The sequence below is a fragment of the Pangasianodon hypophthalmus genome, chromosome 24 (assembly GCF_027358585.1).
Source record: "Pangasianodon hypophthalmus isolate fPanHyp1 chromosome 24, fPanHyp1.pri, whole genome shotgun sequence".
NCBI classification, from domain to species: domain Eukaryota; kingdom Metazoa; phylum Chordata; class Actinopteri; order Siluriformes; family Pangasiidae; genus Pangasianodon; species Pangasianodon hypophthalmus.
In genome coordinates, this window is record NC_069733.1 from 14,200,207 (window position 1) to 14,221,086 (window position 20,880).

Below are 20,880 nucleotides of genomic sequence, written 5' to 3' on the forward strand. Positions count from 1 at the left end.
CATTTCAATAGAGAACTAACAGCCTTGTGACTAAAGTGGAAATCAAAGGACATAAACATTTTCTCTCTGAGTAAACATTTTTCTTTCTACACAGTATAGGTGAAATTATCTGCATGGCTCATGGTACAGTGTGTAAGGAATGAAACATGATGGTGACATGCTGTCATTAGAAAATAATCAACAGTGGGTTTGTGTGATGCAGCCTGACATGACGCATCCTGAAGTTGATTATTTTCCAAACAGACCATGTGCCAAAGAGTTCTCTTCCTCTTATACCACAACAACTAGCCAATGATTACAATTTTTAATTTATTAATGAACAATACGTCATGCATTTTATCTGTTTCTAGTCACATTTAATGTCGTGGAACATCCATGAATCAAGTTAGTTCCTATTATCACTTAGCTAGATCCGCTATAAACAGTCATTCCCTCACCAGGATCTCTCTCATTTTCCTCTCTCAGATTAATAAGACAAAAAGAAATGCAGCTTGTCATGTAAAGAGAGAAAACTTCCCTGTGGTGGTAAACTTACTGACTGTTACAAAGCGCTGACACTGAAGACTCCTTCCAAAGACGTTAAATAAACATTACCTTCTTTCGTAAATAACAGCATAGTTTTTATTTATTTATTAGTTTTTAGTTACTATTTATTAGTTTGATTATGTATAGCGTCATACAAGTCCCTATGAATTATCTGTTACTATAGAAACAACAACATATTAGAATGAGCACATTAATAAACCTGAGGTTTGAATCACAAACAGTCAGAGCTGCTGTTACAGAAAATAATTCAACACCTTCTGACCAATCAGATTTGAGAAGTCAATAGTGTACTGGTATAAATAACATTAGGGAGGACAAGTGGACTGCAGCTCTGTTCGAATAACACTAATCGTGCAGTGTTTCCATGCTGTTAGAAAAGGAGAAGGACAGAAAGAAAAATAGTGAAAGAAAAATCAGATAATCGCATGCATATAGGGAGCTTATTGTCTAACCCTGACCCTGCTGCTTGGGATAGACAAAATGCCACTATCTCTTTTAGAGAAGCTTACATGTGACCTCACGACATGTGGATTATCACACACAGAGCAGCCGAGCACACACGAAGGTGTACAGGCTTCATCACACAAGTGCAGCATGACGGATTCAGAAAGCCAGTTTCAGCCTTTTTTTTTATCAAGCACTTCTTTGGGAGCTGTTGCAAAAATAGCTTCAGTCCACGTGCCACGTGAGCTTGTATGCCACAGAGGGAAGATTTCGCTGGGTTTTGAAATACAGTACTGCGCAAAAGTCTTAGGCACATGCATAGAAATGCTGTAGAGCAAAGATACCTCCAAAAATAATGAAATTAAATGTTTCTACATTAAATAACTATATAGAGCAGTAAACAGTAATAAATGAAGCAAAGTCAATATTTAGTGTGACGACCCTTTTCTATAAAAAAAAAATTGTATTCTCAGGTACAATTTGTGCATTTTTATAAGGAAATGAGCTGTTAGTGTTACTGAGCATCTTGCAGAATCAGCCACAGTTCTTCTGGAGACTTTGACTGTCGCACTCGCGTCTTATTTTTGCAGCAAATCCCAGCAGCCTTCATTATGTCTTTTGGCTAAAAAGTGTCTTTTATGTAATACGCTGCTTTCTTTACTGACATACAAACATTTTTCTGTACCATTTAATTTTGTGCTGGGAAACTAATATTTGGAAATCTAAAATGTTTTTTGTACTGAATCAATAATGTAGAAGTCATTAAATAAAAATCTATATCAAAGGTAAGACTTTTGCACAGTACTGTACACACCTTCAGCTTTTAGTCAGGTGTTCCATTAAGAATGAAGGTTTAATTAGTCCTTGATGCTAAATGCCGCCTGAATGAGACCGTTTGTTATGTACTTTCCTTCATCACTCAAATTGAAATGGATTAGCGACTGTAAATTATTGCATAGTCTCTGTTGTGGTGGATAGTTCTGACTTTCGTACTACGACTTCATAATTATATCCTGGTATTGTTCCTCCTATATAGGAGTACAAGGAAAAAAACAGAATAGAATATTCATATGAGAATTGTGATTGGTCTGTTTTATTATTTTAATGTTATAATTTTGACCAGGCTGAGCTGGGTAATATTTTAATTATTCGTACTATTCCAAATATCTTAAGGAATATAATAAAACAAAATAGTTGAAACAAATTAATCAAACAAGGCATATTGCGTATCTGAGAAAAAGGACTCCTTGTTTGTGTTTACATCCCTCTATGTTTAATGCTAAGTACTGGAAACATGGCAGAATCAAGTGTAAGTGTCAACACGTACTATTCTTCTGGGCAAAAAAATCATTTCTCCAGGATAGGAAAAGTGATCACCTGTGTTATAAACTTGTAAACCATTTGGATCAATGACCACAAGTTAGTAAGCTTTTTAGAATGTCAGTATTTAAGTCAAGTAGGATGAGATGAACAGTGCTCTAACAGTGCTATTATAAGCTAGTTAGCTAGACTGGAAAATAAACAATGATGTAGGTGCGTAAAATAATATATAAACTTTCAAATTTGTAGGCATTCTGAACCATTCCTGTGGCAACAAATTTAGCCGTGGCAGTATTTCAAGTGTTTACCGCTAACTGTGTCGTAACTGGCCAGGTAGAACGAGATCATTAAAATTAGATAGGTAGCTACAGTACTAACACGGATGATTCAGGAAGGTGGGGCTTTACATACATTCGTTCTGTTGTTTCTGTAGTTTACAAATCAACCCTGAGTCACTCACTGGTTTTTTTTTTGATCACCAAAAACCCTCCATCTTATAACGTTATCTTGGCCTCTGCTGATTGAAAGCTAAAGGAGATCCAAAACAGTCCTATTATACTCCTTAGGTTTCATCTCTCCCTGCGAAATCAATACCACACTCCTCCACCCCCTCAATCCAACCAAATAATCGATAGCGGTTGCATATAACATTCTCTGATATAATAGTGGTGTAAAGTGGTTATCCAAACCTGGCTTAATCACTGACTTCACAGCTTTCCTACAGCGGGGGAACAGCACGCTCATCTATCAGCTCTCTGCACAATGGTTCATCTCACACTCTGGTTCGAGCTCGCTATGTGTCATGGCAGCTGATCAAAGTGGATTTGTCTATTTACCATTATTTCATGCATTTCATTCTGCATCATGCAGATTACAGAGCTCCTGCTTTGATCGTGCCCTGCTTTTCATGCTGCTGTGTTTAAATCACAGCAGTCATGAACTGAATCCAGGACAAGCACAATGATTAACCCTAAGCCATAGCTTTCAGTCTGTGTCAGGTGTTGTATTAATATTGGAACGAGACTACCTAGGAACTGCGACTTAAGAAAATGAACAAAGCTCATTAAAACTAGCAAGACTTCCAATTTCCTTTTCTTGGGGCTATATTAATGTGGACCCAAAAAATTTGCAATCAAAAAGTGGTATGAGGAGTCAGCAAGCTCTTCATCTCAGCCTCACATGCTTCACAGGCAATGGGGAGAATATGTTGTACACTTTTCTGGCCATAAGCTTCAGGATCTTAAGGATTGCAGTTTGATGTGAAGGTTTTCAACAGCAAAACTAATTTTTAAACACTGTGACAGAACGAACTTATCTGAGCACAATAGAGTCACTGGAAATTTTATGGTATCACATCAGTAAACAGGACATGAGCAAGATAAACAAAGGTAAGCAAGATATCCTTCAGTGTTTGACAGAATGCTACAGAAATAGTATGTGGTTGTTTCTTGTCGTATAAATGCTCTCTTTCTGTGAATGTAGGTGGGACTTGGCCATGTGTAGTGGAAAAAAGTACCAGTTTGTAGCAAAAACCTGAGGTCTGGCTATATAAAACAACAAAACATTTTCACATATCTTTGGTGATATATACTTATGGTTTCTTAAAGTTGAGGTGTTGGCTTAAAGTTCTTAATGTTGAATTCTGCCACAGCAACATCCAATGGGTTGTCCCAGACTGCCTTGTAAATGGTACATCCAGTTTTATACTCAGCGGTCTTTTTTTGATTATTACATGTCACATTGTAGCAGATGATCCCAATAAATTCTATAACAGACTGTGCAATAACATGTTCTCCATGTCAGATTATACGGTGAAGATTCTCTAACGACAGACCTGCAGTTAAAGAAAATGAATACGTTTTGCATACTTCATCAATCAGTGCAATCCGGGCCCGTGCAAGCGGGGTCGCATACACAGAAACATTCTTCAAAGTGAGCATGAGCTAGTCCATTAGCATGTTCCGTTTATGTTTCGTCATTGCCACTACCATATTTCTAGCTGTCCCATGACTTTTGCGTCATCCTATGCAGTCCTCCTACTGGTTGCTTTTAGACAAGCGTTGTAGAGTGGTCAGAATCTTTGTCATAATCTGTGTTTGGTCATAATAGCATTAAATCTGCCACCTGTGAACACATTATGCATTTTAAGACCACCAATCTCAACTCATGACCAAATAGCCATGTAAAGCTGGCTTACCACAGATAAAAAAAAAATTCTTTAAAAAAAACATATAACTAAAGTTACTAGGGCCAATAATTGTTTGAGACACAGTATAGCACACTAAGGACACTGGATAAAGGTCTATTTGTGGAAATATAAGGTTTCTGTAGCAATCTGAGGCTGAGTGTTGCTTCCTATTGATTTCTTCCCAAAGAGAACTAAAAAGTCGAACTGTTCATGTGTGGGTTAGTGAACACTGGTCAGAACAACTGTGCAGATGTTGCTGTACTTCCTCTGATTGTCACAGTTTTATCAATTAAATAAGCAGATTCAGAACAAACCTGCATCTCCACTTCATCTCAACTTTCCAAACCTACTTTCCTTAATAAACAACCTATTTGAAGATATTATTTTTTCGTTTACACTCCAGCGTGCTCACAATGAGTTAAGTAAAGATCTCTTGATAAGCAAGAGAACATGGTGGCAGTGAGAACACCCTCTCAGGACCTGCGCCATGGAAACGTAAACACTGCTGAGTTCTGATTATCAGCAGCAGTGTAAGAGAGATAAGACTGAATTAGCTGATTAAACTAACAATGATAACAGCAGATGTAAAGTAAATGTCAGTAAAAGTCATTACTCAGAATGTAGAAGTGTGAGTGTGTGTGTGTATGTGTGTGTGTGGGTGTGTGCGCTTCGGTGGTGCATATTTGATGGGTCACAGCGTGTAATGTGCATTCTGTTGCTATCTCCAGAGCATGCCTGAGTGACAGAGAGAACGTGTTGCTGACGTGTCGATGGCTTTCGTCCTGCACCGGCTTCTATTTGGTGAAGAGGTTAAAAAAGCAACACTACAAGGTGTTTGCTGGATGTTGGATGTTTATAGGGCTGTGTTATCATGTTCTCAGGAGGCAATTTAATTCTGTGTGTATCACTAAATGGATGCCAGGAAGTGCACATTACCACAATATTGCTTTGAGGAATTGTTAAAGTGATATACTGAAACCAATATAGTGTGTGTGTGTGTTTGTGTGTGTGTGTCTGTGCACGTGTTAGCCATAATGATCACTATGGGTTTTTGGTGATGACAGATCAGAGGGTCCATTTCTCCCACACTTGCGTCACACACGACTTGATAATCAGTTTTCCCCCTGGCCAGATGGATCCGGCCTGCATACACTTGTCCTAGCATGTCCATACAATCTAATTTAAACTAATGGTTTCGAAAAGCAGAGAGAGGAGATGGCAGATCTTAAAGATAGGACTTGTCTATGTAACACAACATGTACATGACATGCATCTTGTACACAGGACTTAAACTAGTCTATGTAACATAACATCTCACAGGTAGAATTAGCTGTACTCTATGTAACACAACATGTATATTATAGGTAGGCCTTAAAGTAGTCTATGTAACACAACATAAATCTAAGAGACACGACTTGCAGTAAACTGTGTAACACAACAGCTAGGATTAACAGTAGTCTATGCAACACAACATGTATATAACAGTTATGACTTGCAGTAGCCTATGCAATACAACATGTATATACTGTAAGAGATATGACTTTCAGTAGTCTATGCAACACAACATGTATATACTGTAAGAGATATGACTTGCAGTAGCCTATGCAACACAACATGTATATACTGTAAGAGATATCACTTGCAGTAGCCTATGCAACACAACATGTATATACTGTAAGAGATATGACTTGCAGTAGCCTATGCAACACAACATGTATATACTGTAAGAGATATGACTTTCAGTAGCCTATGCAACACAACATGTATACAACAGATATGACTTGCAGTAGCCTATGCAACACATGTATATAACTGATATGACTTTCAGTAGTCTATGCAACACAACATGTATATAACAGGTAGGATTCACAGTAGTCTATTTAACACAACATGTATATACCAGATGTGACTTGCAGTAGACTATGCAACACAACATGTATATACCAAATATGACTTGCAGTAACCTATGCAACACAACATGTATATACTGTAAGAGATATGACTTTCAGTAGTCTATGCAATACAACGTGTATATAACAGGTAGGATTCACAATAGCCTATGCAACACAACATGTATATACCAGATGTGACTTGCAGTAGTCTATACAACACAACATGTATATACTGTAACAGATGTGACTTGCAGTAGTCTATACAACACAACATGTATATACTGTAACAGATGTGACTTGCAGTAGTCTATACAACACAACATGTATATACTGTAACAGATGTGACTTGCAGTAGTCTATACAACACAACATGTATATACTGTAACAGATGTGACTTGCAGTAGCCTATGTAACACAACTTGTGTACACCAGATGTGACTTGCAGTAGTCTATGTAACGCATGTATGCATTTCTTGTATAGAGTATGGCATATGGAACAGAGTCATTGCAGTTTTGACTGTCTTTATGGAGCAGTGACGGCACATGGAACATTTCCCATGATGTATCTGTAAATCAGTCGCCTCACTGTTAAGAAATCTGACTCTGATCACCAGAACCACAAATGATCACACCGCTCTGCCATCAGCTGCACTAAACTGTGCTGAATGAGTGAAGTGTCCATCATGTTTTACCTGCCATAGTGGTGCTGATGGTGATGGTGGCTAGCAGAAGAAGCGCGGCCCACACTCTTCTCTCCTCTCCTCTCCTGGATGAAGAAGGCATCCCTCTAGAAGTAGCGCAGAGAGCTCTAAGGGCTTTAGGGGTTTTAAGGGCTTTAGCATCCCCCCCTCCGTCCCGAGGAGGAGGAATAAACACGGAGACACGCGCTCTTTCGACGTCCACAGCGCGAGCAGTGTGCGATCAGTTCAACATCTCCGCAAATGATGCTCAGCTCGTGTTGTTTGTCAGCCTCCTCCTCCTCCTCTTTCTCTTTCTCCTCCTCCTCCTCCTCTTTCTGCTGCTGCTGTTTTTTTCCACCTGCGCGGCGGCGGCGGATCCCTCTGCGGGGAAAAACCTCCTGCTGCTACGTCACAGCCCGGGCCACGTCACATCACACAGGGGCCGCGTCCCAAACAACGCGTGCGCCCTACCTTTAAGTGCACTACCAAGGAATAAATAATGAAAAAATAGTTGTTTGGGATTCAGCCTATTAAGGAAAGCCAAATACATACATACATACATACATACATATATATATATATATATATATATATATATATATATATATATATATATATATATATATATGTGTGTGTGTGTGTGTGTGTGTGTGTGTGTGTACAGTATATATAGTGAGGTGTGTATACACACATTCATACGTATTTGTGTCATATATATAGTGTGTGACTATACACTATACACTATATCTACTGTATATCTAAGACGCACTATATCTATCTATCTATCTATCTATCTATCTATCTGTATATGCATGTATGTATGAATCTATGTGTGTTAATGTATGTAGTGTAGTGTGTGTGGGGGATGTGTGTGTAGATATACGGTAGATATAGTGTATATATATATATATATATATATATATATATATATATATATATATATATATATATATATATATATATATATATATAATGTGTGTGTGACACACTATATCTACTGTATATCTAAGATGCACTATATCTATCTATCTATGTATGTATGAATGTATGTGTATTAATGTATTTAGTGTATAGTGTAGTGTGTGTGCGTGTATATATATATATATATATATATATATATATATATATATATATGATCCCAAACAACTATTTATTATACTAGACCACTAAATATCAAAGCTTTGCTGATATTCTTATAAGCATTTATTTATGCAAATAAGGTTTCTAATTAAGCATGCATAATTTGCATAATTAATACAATGTAAAAACCTAGTGTATTGATGTTAAAAAGGTTGTAGGAAAATCATTGTACTGTACTGTTCATTATACTCACCGTTCACTTTAATAGGAACACGTGCACCCCTGCTCATTCATGCAGTTATCCAGATCATCCAATCACGTGGCAGCAGTGCAATACATAAAGTCGTACAGATACAGGTCAAGAGCTTCTTGTCCATGTGAGGGGAAAAATGTTTTATCAGTGACTCCCAGACAGGCTGGTTTCAGTACTTCAGTAACGGCTGATCTCCTGGGATTTTCCTGTGCACCAGTCATGCACATGGTGCAAAAAACAAAAAACATCCAGTGAGCAGCAGCTCTGTGGGTGGAAATGCCTTGTTGATGAGAGAGAGCTCAAAAGAAAATGATTAGACTGGTTCCAATGTCCGGAAGGCTAGGGTAAGTTGAATAACCACTCTTTACAACCATGGTGAGCAGAAAAGTATCTCAGAACACACACGTCAAACCTTGAGGGAGGCTACAACAGCAGAAGACCACTTCAGGTTCCACTCGCGCAAGAACAGGAATCTGAGGCTACAAAATGTAGCCTAGCACATTAGATACCAACAGCCTTTAGCCTGTATTTAAACTATTTTTGTATAACTACTTCTATAACTATAACTAATGTATTTAAATCATTACAAACATTACTGTAAATATACACTCTTTGGATTTAGAAATTGTCATGATATCCATATTTTAAATTTTAACTTCCATATTTCTGTTTGCAGATTAGGGTAGACATGTTTTTTTTTATTTAATTTTTTTTTAAAAGTTAATATTTAGTGTTTATCCTGGATATGAAGCACAGACTGTGGCAATAATAATGACTAGAAAAGGCAATGTCAAATGTAATTGATTTATTGTTGATCATTTTCAATGAAACATAAAGAAGGCAATGAAGTGCATCAGATAATAAATAAACATATTACACAATAAGTAGATGCAATAATTACATATCTGCCCTTTAACAATTCTGACTGTCATTTCAGTTTGAAACACAAACCCCCAGGTAACACTTGCAGGTTTTCTATTACTACATTTTATGCAATAATGTATAATGTTTCTGGTCAAATCACACCAAACTCAAAATCTCCAGTTACCACAGCATTCAGCCTGAATACAGTCAGTGTGAAACATGAACTGGACCAGAAACATGTGCTACATATTACAATCAACAGTAATGGAGTTTAGTTTGAGTATGCAGAAAGGTTACTGCTTAACTTAATGCTGAATAAGGTTTTATATTTGAAATTCACACAGATTTAATCATTTAGAGTAAAGGAAATATCTGAATATTCACAAAAAATAATAGGTTAGGCCCAACAGAAATAAAACTACATAAAAAGGCCTGCAGAAAAATAAAATTCAGTGTTTTCAGTTTGGGTCTAAGCACAACTTGTATTTAAAAAAAAAGACTGAATAAAATTGCATACGATACAATACTAGACTATTATAAGGCATGAAGTCAGTTATATAGGGTCAAGCAGTCTTATTGGCAAAAGCATCCCATTTCTCAGCACTTTGCATTAGAACATCAGCACGAGCCACATAAAAATTAGCAAATGATATTTGTGACGTTTTTATGAAATTTTTATGACGGAGCCCATCTGAGTGACAGCAATTCAAATATGTGCAAAAAAAATGTGAAATGTGAAAAAGGTAAGATCTGATTTTTTTAAGAATCAAAAACAGACTCTCAGCTGTAAAGGAAATGTGAGAGATGTTTTATGTGTAAACAAACCAACCACCGGAAAAACCCTCATCTGTAAAACTATCACTTCTGTGAGCAGTGGGCTGGCGTTTCTAGCGTTTTCCATTAAAAAATAACAAAATTGTTTAATTGGTGATGCCTATGTCTGCGTTGTCAGTGTGTCAGCTCCCTTCCCAGCATCCTCGCCTCCCTTTTCAGAGTCATTGTGCTTCTCTTGTCCCACCTCCGTCGTTGCCGTGTCAGCCTGCAGCTCGTCCTCCTCGGCCGTCTCATTGGCTGGCGACTGGAAGCCGCTGTCTGTGTCGGTGCCGTGCTGCTGGGGTTCCGAGCGCGAGTCTGATGAGTTCTCTGCAGCATCCGTTTGCTCTTCTTGCTTTGGTTTTGTGATGGTTTCTTGAACTTTTGCAGGTTCCTCTGTGCTTGATGGTGTAATTTTCTCCTCCTGGTTTGCAGCCGGTGTCAACTTTTCCTCTTTTTGAGGTGCAACATTTGCTTCCTCTTTGGTGCTGAAGGTCTCTTCAGTTTTCTCCGGGGCGATTCCATCTGGACTTTGCTCCCCATCTTCTCCTTGGACTGCATCCTCAATCTGCTGGATGGCATTCTCTATGGCCAGCTTGCTCTCAGAGTCCTGTGGAGACTTTGGTGCAGCGTCCTGTTTATCAAGTTTTGGCGCAGTTCCATTGGGTAAATCAGGTGCTGTCTCCTTAGATGATGAAGACCCACTGACTTCCTCTTTGATGGGTGCTGCCTTTTCAGATGCAGAAGAAGACTGAGCATCAGAATCTCCCTCACCCTGTTCTTCGGGGATGTTGTGAACACTGGGAACCTCCAAGCAGGACTCGTTGGGCAGCGTTGTGCTGGTTCCGTCCACCTGGATCATAGAGACCACCTGTTTCATTCTTCGCCTCTTCTGGGCCGCTGTATCTCCTTCTTCGCCCTCGTGCTCTCCGTCCACTTCCTGTTTATCTCCGTATTCCCCCGCCCAGTCGATGGATGGGTTCTCGCCCAGCAGGTGGAGGTTGGGGTCGCTGTTGGTCAGCACGATGCTGTCCCTGTACAGGTTGTGTTTTCTCTGAACGGCAGCCTCCTTCACAGCTGGCAAAAAGAAGAAGTAAGAGTTAGAGAGCTCGAAACCTCTTTTGCTTTTTCTCCCATTCATTTTGCATCCAGCTGTGGCAACAGGGCTTCCATCTGGTAATAAGTAGTCTGACAAACCAGAGTTCAAGCATCTGCAAGATAGTCTGGTACTTTTCCATCACCAGATGTGGCAAAGAACAGCCTATTTTTACAGAAAAACGCAATCTGACTGACATTGCAAACAACCAACTACCTTCTCCTGTGGTCAATCAGCAAACACGCAACATTATACTGTTTAATCGCCAGTATCTGTTTTAAATAAAACTTTTTAAATACATATTGAAGATTGGATGCCATTGCCCTTTTCCTGTCTAGTGACTTTTCTACTCCAAACAAAACAACCCCAGCTTAAATCCAACCAAATATTCGTACAACTAGTGGTAATGCTGTTGTTACTAGTTCCACAAAAGTTCAATAATCAGCTTCAATGCATTTGCTAACACCACACAAGCTGATGTAGATGCCAAAAAGAAACCTTATTCTGACACTTTTTTCCTAGAAGTAGAGAAGACTTAGCTCTGATACCCCATTTATACCTGCTAGCCCTGATAATAGTGTATATAGTGTGCTTATTGTAGGTTTTTTGGCTCGGTCTGAGGACTCACCAGAACAAAATCTTTCTACAGTGGAAAATATATGATTCTGAGGACAACGGAAATGATTACAGCCTCTAGGACTGGGCAATGTGTCAATATGATGTAACACCACAATAAATTAAATCACAGCATGCTTTTCTAAAAATATCACTGCCATCATCTGTACTTTTCTAACACCATCCAGTAACTCCATCATGGACTAGAACAAATAGCTGACTGCGTGATAAGTTCTTTTTTCTAACAACCATTTCCTGTGCTTTACTAAATAAATCCCCTATGCAGATGTTTTCTAACATGCCAAACCTAGACATCATATACTGTATTGTATAAAGGATTACTGTATATCTATATTTTTTCTTATACCACAGCACTGTTGAATTCTCAAGTCTGATTGGTCAGAAGGCGCCGATTCATTTTCCATTACAGCAGCTCAGACAATAGTGCTGTCTGCGGTGTTTATATTAATGCACCAGTTGTAGTACATTATCATTTCTATAGTAACTTTTCATTCACAGGGACTTGCGACACTCCACATAAACAGATAAAAAAAGAGAAGAGCCAATCAAACCAAATTTGGTTTATTTAGTTTGTGTCTAACTTGAGTGTCATGTCTTACCCATCATGATGTCCTTCATGACCGTCTGAAGCACCACTTCCTCAAATATGTTCTCGACCAGGATGAAACGGGAGAAATCTTCAAAGATCAGCTCTTGGAAACGAGGAAGGTCCTACAGCCAGATGTTAGATAAGCATACTAATGCAATGAAACATATGTACAGAGAGTATATTAAATATGTGTGTGTCTTACAGCAGAGCAGGATGGAGAGAGCTGTTTCAGCATGTAGGGGATAAAGATCTGCAGAAGAGCCTCTCTGAAGAACCTCTTACGCACCGTGCTGCTGTCATAGTCATATTTCTATAGAGGAAAAAAAAACATTAAAATAAACATTCTGGGAAAAGATGATCTGCTTGTACAGTCAACTCCAGAATTATTGACACCCTTCAAAAAAGTATTAGCAAAAATGATAAACATTTGATTCAACTTTTCCAAACAACTGGAGAAACTACTTCGATTTTTCGAAGAATTTCTTATCTTCTCTTAACGAAATTGCAAAAAGTATTTGTACCCCAAAATATATACAGTCAGGTCCATAGATATTTGGATATTGATGAAGTTATTGTTATATTGTTGAGTATGCTTTAGTTTGAGGGTATTTACAGCCAAATCGGATGAATTGTGTCAGAATTACAGCACTTTTTAAAAGTTCTACTGCAAAATTAACACCAATATTCTGTGGTAGACAGATTAAAAAAATCGTCAATACCCAAATATTCATGGATCTGACCGTCTATTTAAAAATAAATTTAATACCTGTCAACCTAAATTTTTTTAAAAGGCTCTCTCATTATCTTATCACTCTATTAAGAATGTTTTACTCTATTAAGTATTTAGTATTTTCTCTGAAAAGAGGCACATTTATTGGTACCCAAATATATATATAAAGTAACTTTTAAAAATTGTACCTTAAAAAAAATTTTAAAAAAAGGCGACCAAATGTTTGCAGCATGCAGCATCACACATTATTCATTTTGCATAAAAGGTGCCAATAGTTCTAGAATTGATCAACTCTGACAGACGGATATCCTCATGTGACCCACCTTGATGACTCGGTCCTGGCACCGCTGGATGGTTTTGCAGAGGTCTTCCTCCTCATGACCCTCCAGACTCTGGTGGAGAAGCTGCTCGAACGTGTACACGGCATCGTCCATTTGCTGCAACAAAAAAGATGGACAGAGACACGCACATGAAATGCCTGGAGGAGAAGATAGATATACAATATTACTGTATAATATTTATCTGTATTTCTAAGTGCAGGTTGCATCAACAAGGATTAAATAAATGACTTGTAGGTTTAGGGTTTAGGGCTAATTAATTATTTGTTGATCTACAGTTTATTTTATTTTGAACTTTGTTGCATCACTTCATTTTAAATAGTTTAGCAAATCATCAGTTAAAACCATGACCTCTGATTAAAACCTTAATCTAGGGTTAATTCTGTTTGTGGAATTACGTGACTTAAAGTAAAACTACGGTATTCTTGACAGATAAACATCTGCTCAGATTGCATTTGCTGATGCTAAACGTCCCTCAAAAGAAAAAAAAAAAAGTTAGATGCATTGCTGCATTTCGGTCCTTGTTTTATTTCAGTTCCAATTTTCCAATGTAAGGTCATAACACATTCTTTATTAAAATCAATGCTTGCTTTATCAGAAAACCAACCAAGATGTTCCTTTATTTTGTTTCAAACAATCTTTCATTTTCTGCAGTCCAGCTTTATAATGTAGTGCCATTTTGTAAATTCAAACCAAGCTGCAAGTTTAAACCTGAAATCTGGCTGATGATCCACTATGATTTATGTTAATCCAGGTTTACTGTAAAAACTGAAACTGGGATTAATCATGGGTTACATGCAATCCTAATCCTAATTTTAAAACAAGATTCTAAGTTTCATGTAACTGAAGTTAAAAAGAACCCTCAAATAGCATGATAGACATTTTTTGTTTAAATACACAAAGCATTCCACACTTTTGCATTTAAGCAGTAGGTGGTGCCCTCACACAACTATTACAACAGCTGGGATTCTTGTGAGAAACTTGTGACCCTGCCCTGATAAAAATACACCCTGCATGTTCAGTCTTGTCTCACCACTCCCATGCTCTAACACTGTTCTTTGATTCTACTGAGAAAAATTTCCCCCCGTACTTGTTCCAGACATTTTACATTTCCACGCCATTAAAGAATAAGATAAGAATCAAGAATCTCCTGTTATTACAGCTGACTTATCTATCTAATCTATTATCAGTCCATTACAGCTGAAATGTGCAGGATATTCAGTACTGCTTAGTGCTGAAAGTGGCACTAACACTACAGGACAGAAAGTAATCAAATACACAATATAAATACAACTGTAACGTGCTAGTGAAGTCAGATGTTCTGGCTAAGATGGCGCTCCAGAGAATAAAACACTTCAAGACTCGCTGTTGTAAGAAAAAATAATCCACGATGGGGTGTGATGCAGCCCAACACAAAGTAAAGTTATCGTTACCACCACGAACTTGATTATTTTCCCATAACAGCAAAAGAGCTTTATTCCTTTTACACCACAACAATTTGTCAATTGCATTTCTCCCATGCTACAATTCTTAATGAACTGCATATTGTACTTCTTTTATCCACTTCTAGTTACATTTAATGTTGTGGAACATCCTCAAAACAAGTGACATTACACTACCTATAAACTGTCGTTCCCCTTTTTTCGTTCCCGTTCTGTTTAGAAGATTATATGACAAAAACTTGTCATGTTAACAAAAAATTGGAAGGTACACCATCATGAAAACTGACTGTTACAAAGTGCTGAAACTGGAGACACCTTCCATAAATGTTAAACTCCTCCTTACAGAAAACGTCGCCATATCAGCGATTACACATTTTCCTTTGTTAAACAACAGCATGTGTAGATTATGTGGAACCTCCGCCGTTCAAGTCCCAGTGTAATTTGTTAATAGTAATGATGACTATTTGGATTACAGCCGGCACTACTGTCAGAGCTGCTGTTGTAGACAATTAATCAACACCTTCTGACCAATCATAATTGAGAATTCAACAGCACGGAGGTATAATGTCTCTTAAATTGAGTGCAAAAGTTTGCATTCCCAATAGTTTTAGAATGAGCAAAAAGGGGAAATTAAATTAGATAGCTCTGGATACCTGTTTACCGCTTACATTAACAATTCAGCTCATAGGAAATTGAGTGGGGTCTGTGATTTTTTTTAAAATAGTTACAGTTGTGAAAATCACAACCCACTATTAAACTTGTTATATTTATTTTTTGAGTTCTAATAGTTATTGGCCTGTTTGACTGGAAACTTGAGTTGAATGGGTTTAATCCAAACCTCAATCACTCAAAGAAAGTAGGCTTATGAATCATGTCAACTTGGACCTAACGTGCTCTGTTAGAGGAAAGATCAGGAATAAAAATATCTGTAGTTATAATAAAAAAATAAACTATTATTGTACACATTTAAATAATGTTTATGAAATAAATAAATGTGTACTAATGGGTTCTATGGGATTTATTTTACAGTTAAAGGAGTCCCTGGCTACAGAAAGTTCGAGAACCAAAAGCAGTGGTGGAGGAACACATTTATCACATTCTTCCATTTCTTTTCGCAATAACAAAATCAAAATAAGCAAAAGACATAACATATAACCCACTAGACAATATACAACCATCTCTAATTCATGAGATGCAGTAAAGACATTTGAACACTTCTTCAAACTATCTGCCAATCAGAGAAATGAGCTTAAATGATCACATACCCAAAACAGCTTGATTTCAGTGCTGATTAATTGTGCATTTTTTTTCCATGCTGCAGTGGACGCATGAATGCATTTTCCCATGGAGCTGTCACTACAGGATCACCGAGCAGCTGGGTGAGACTCACCTCTCTCATGAGGATCTGGGCTCTCTGGACGAACACGGACGGACTGGTGACGTCGAAGCGCTGCTGCAGGCCCTCCAGACTCAGCTGCTCCACCTTCTCATAGCAGCACTGCATTTTCACCGGGTGGAAGGCCAGCATGGAGATCTTCTCCATATACTGCAGAGAAAAACAACATCTAACTGTTATATCAAACTCAAATATGCAGGTTATTGTTTAGATTATATACCTGAAGCAGGAAACTAACTAACTAACTATACTTATTGCTCCTACACTACGCAATAGCTTACAGTTTACAGCCCATCTTCTGTGTATTTATTGTCCTGTGTATTTATTATCCTGAACTCGTCTCACACTGTTGTGTATTACACTTTATGTAGTCTTGCATACTGTTACGTGTTGCACCATGGTCCTGAAAAAACGCCATTTCGTTCCAATGAATACAAGCTATATAGAGGAATGACAATAAAAACCCACTTGACTTGAAAAATATTTGACTAAAACTGTAAATGTACAAGAACAGGAATTAATAGTCATTAACTGTATCATCCTAGGGAAACCTTACCTGTAAAAATCTCTCTTCTTGTCAATCAAAAGTGTCATTAATAAAATCTATTATGCCACAGCAAATCTGGTCACAAGGAGTTGATTAATTTTCTATAACAGCAGCTCTGAAGCTTTGTGTAAAGAGGAATTATTTAATATTTATGGAAGGAGTCTCCAGTGTCTGTGTCTAGCACTTTGTAACAGTCAGCAATTTTTCCACCACAGTAAAGTCTTCAGGATTTTTATGCTCAGTACAAGATAAGCTGCATTTTTTTTTGTCGCATTAACTTCAAGGGAGAGAGAGAAAAAAACAGAAGCTGGTAAACGAAGCTGGCTATTTATAACTGCTATAACGTAAGGAATAACAAAAATTAACTTGTCTCTCTGAACTAAATTTTACAACATTAAATGTAACTATAAATGGTTAAAAAGTACGACACGTCATTCATTAATAAATTAAAAATTCTAATTATTGGCAAATTGCTGTTGCGCAAGTGGAATAAAACACTTCAAGACATGCTGTTATAGGAAATTAATCAACTTCAGGGTGGTAACAGTAACTCTGCTTTGCACCATGATGCAGTGTGATGCTCTTTCTACCCAGAGGTCCAAGAATAAAAACATGTTGTACTAAAATAGCCAGGATTGTCTCTTACCTCTCCCAGTTTCTCTTTGCTTCCGCCGTTCAGCAGGTTCTTGCTCATATCCACAAGCTCCCTGAAGAAAACATCTCGCACCTCAAAGAAGCCTCGGCTGGTGGGTTCCATCAGGGCCTCCAGGATGGAGCTGATGTACGGCTCGATACTCACCTTCAGGAGCTTCTCAGCCTTGGGCAGCACCAGAGCTAAAAAGGCAGCATAGAGAGTCTTAAAGAATTGATCAAAAGTTTCACCTAAAATCCCCTAATGCCCGAATATCAATATACTTGCTTTAACACTGCAGAAAATGACGTCTTAGCAAGTTAAAATATCTGGAATATAGTCAACTTTATCTAGTATTTCCTATGATAAGATTACAATAAATCATACTATATACACTGTATGATCTATTTCTAGACATTTACTTCTGGAAAGAAGCAAAAGTATCTTCAAATAGAATAAGAAAATTGAAAGCTTGAAATGCATAAAAGTATCTAAAAACAGACTGAATTAATAAAGTGATTCATAATAATCTCAAAATAAGAAATATTAGATAAATTTGCCCATATTCAGGATATTTTCACTTGATACAAGATTTCATTTTTCATACTTGTTATATCAGCTATTATTTTTAAATAAATGATTATGTAAAATAGCCATATCCCCACATTTTAAATGTTGGAAGTACATCAAGCATTTTGATACAGTACTGCCTTCAAACTTTAAGAGGCGTGGCCTAAAGGTCATAATGATAGCAAACTGTGCTAAGGAAGAAGAGTCCATTTGTCCAAGATTGCTGCCATCATACATCATGAAAACATCTTGAACATCTAATATTCCTATTATATAGAATTCTATTAGATATTCCTAACTAATAGAAGATTATAATAAAATAAAATAAGAATATTAACCCATCTTTTTTGAGCATTTAATATCAAGCTTGAAAAATGTCTATATCATGTCGTATCATACACCAAACATTTCAATTGCATTTGGGGTAGAAAGTTGGATTTGACTTTTCTCTGAAATATTCTTTTAAAGAAAAACACTCTTTGAGCAAATATGATAATGAATTAAAATCAGCCAAAACATTTATTTGATTTTTCACAGAAATGTATTGCTTAATATCCGGATTGAACTGTGATGCCCTAAATTCTCTGGAAATCATTCTACAACAATGTAGATACCTGGTGTTGTAAAACCTGGGACACAAGCCAGTATCTTTGATCAGACAGTGACCTTTGACCTGCACTTCAGTATGTGGTATGTAATGTTTGTAGGGGAGTAATGACTCAAATCATACATGAACATCACTACACCATGGCAAGACAACCTCCACAAGATCAACCAACCCAAAATGTCACCTCTGGCTTGCTCAATAAGGATCTAAATCTATTTCCAGATTTCTGTAAAGTTGCTTTGTAACAATTTGTATTGTAATAAAAAAATAATAATAATAATAAAAAAGTGCTGTAAAAATAAAACTGAATTCAAAAATGTTTAAAACTTTCACTTTCAATTTGCATCCCATTGTAGCAGTGTTCTTACTTGGTGTGCCAGCATTTAGCAAAATTTAAATCACAGTGCCATCTGGTGGCTCCGCCCCTTCTACGGTGACCGCTGAGTGCAAACAGTGTCCAATGTTCCATGCTTCAATTTTAATCAGTTATAGTGAATCACTCATGCATTAGGTGCACACTATATCACACCAAACTCTACAGTGTAAACACACTACTCTCTCCAAAAAAAAAAAAAAAAAAAAAAAAAAAAAAGCTCGGAAAAGTACCTTTCCTTGTCACTAGTGCGGTACAGGTCAACATGAAATATAACTGTAATGCACTATTACAAATTATTTAAATCTAGAACTGGATCTTAAGATCACTTTTAATCAGCTTTTTAGAGTAAAGTACCTACATGCACCATCCCAGATAACAGAATGTAAAAATGCTGAGGGTACTAAAGTTGAAGGTACCACTCCAGTGACAAACAAAATTACTCTTACTAGGTACAATTTGCAAAGTTGCCAACATTGCTAACAAGAAAATCCTAGTATGCAGAGAGAAAAAACAGAATTTGACCACAATATGTCTAATGGCTAATTGAGCTGGCTAATTTTTTTAGTTGTGCACCAACAGTAACAGCAGTAACCAAACAGTAACAGTACACAAAACAGTGTAACAACAGTAAGAAAACAGCAAGGCAAAAGTTCTATGTGATCGTTACTTAATATTTAGCAGCTCCTACACCTCTAAAAGCTATCTACCCTCTTCTGCATACATGAGCTCACAAACGCACACGGTTGGCTGGTGATGCTGAGATTGACAGGGGACAGAGGGTATGTCATCTCTTGAAATTCTACAGCTAAACTATAAATGTTGCCATCTCTGTATTTGAGAGGCAGCTGAAAAAGAAAAAAAAACAAAAACAAAACACTAAATGTCTGAAATATCAGCCTGCTCCTCAATCAGCGTGTATCCCACAGGTAACTGTTGACCCCACACACCCCAAGTAGCCTGTTTCCCCATTTCTATGACTACAGGTTGTGTTTCTTTCCATGTTTCCTTCACAGAGCAAATACGAGACCTCATAACTACTCATGGAATGCAGTTTGTCAGCACTGGTTTCGCCTAATGAAAACTGAGCATGCAGTAAAAATGTGCATTAGTAGGCCAAAAAAAAAAAAAAAAAGGGGTAAATAGTGAGAAAGGTACAGAAGTGAGAATTCATTTGGGGAAAAATGTGTGACTGTGTTTACAGATCCTGCAGTACCTCTGATTTTGCTGGTCACATGCTCCTTGGAGGTGATGATCTGGTCCATGTCTGTGCGTATGGAAGCCTCCAGAGGGGGACGTCCTTCCTCGCAGCTCTGCACTATGGCCTCGTATTGGGACTGTGTCTGACTCTGAACCAGGCTGTACACAGCATCTGAGATCTGATCACACGCAAACCATTAGAGCTGGATATTAACACAGCACTACAAAACCATCCATTCTAATAGTGCTGCTAATATCAGTTAATTGTTCAATTACCAGCGTCCAGTTCTTCTGCCTTTCCTGCATCTTTCCCTTCAGGCGTGGACTGATTAGGTCTCTCAGCTCAGGAAGCAGCTTCTCCATCACCAAGTTAGCCAGGATCTGAAGAAAAAGAAGCAAAAAAAAACTGAAAATCTAGCTAAAGATGAACTCAAATTTCTTCCATGAGTTACACATTACATGTCATGACTTAACAACATGTCAGTTGGAGGCAAGTGCTAAACAGATGACACAATGCTAAAATAGTAGCTGTAAGCTTCCCTTACTTTTTAGCATGAGAACAGTGCAAAAAAAAAAAAATGTGAGTGAGAGTTCTGTAGGCAGAAGCACCTTGTTGATGAGAGAGGTCAGAGCAGAATGACCAGA

The 20,880-nt window shown here is 37.5% G+C and overlaps 2 protein-coding genes across 2 annotated transcripts in view; both read right to left on the reverse strand.

Annotated features, from left to right (window-relative positions):
* Positions 1–7,381, reverse strand: part of npdc1b (neural proliferation, differentiation and control, 1b) — a 28,670-nt gene extending 21,289 nt beyond the window's left edge. The window contains exon 1 of the mRNA XM_026931066.3: positions 7,083–7,381. Coding sequence (XP_026786867.1) covers positions 7,083–7,173 — 91 coding nt within the window. The 5' untranslated portion in view covers positions 7,174–7,381. The remainder of the gene's footprint in view (positions 1–7,082) is intronic.
* Positions 7,382–9,193: 1,812 nt separating this feature from the next.
* Positions 9,194–20,880, reverse strand: part of niban2b (niban apoptosis regulator 2b) — a 44,214-nt gene continuing 32,527 nt past the window's right edge. Inside the window, exons 7-14 of the mRNA XM_026931445.3 lie at positions 20,512–20,616; positions 20,252–20,414; positions 17,501–17,688; positions 16,302–16,457; positions 13,455–13,568; positions 12,604–12,711; positions 12,412–12,523; positions 9,194–11,157 (exon numbers count right to left, since the gene is read on the reverse strand). Of these exons, the coding sequence (XP_026787246.3) occupies positions 10,202–11,157; positions 12,412–12,523; positions 12,604–12,711; positions 13,455–13,568; positions 16,302–16,457; positions 17,501–17,688; positions 20,252–20,414; positions 20,512–20,616 (1,902 nt within the window). The 3' untranslated portion in view covers positions 9,194–10,201. The remainder of the gene's footprint in view (positions 11,158–12,411; positions 12,524–12,603; positions 12,712–13,454; positions 13,569–16,301; positions 16,458–17,500; positions 17,689–20,251; positions 20,415–20,511; positions 20,617–20,880) is intronic.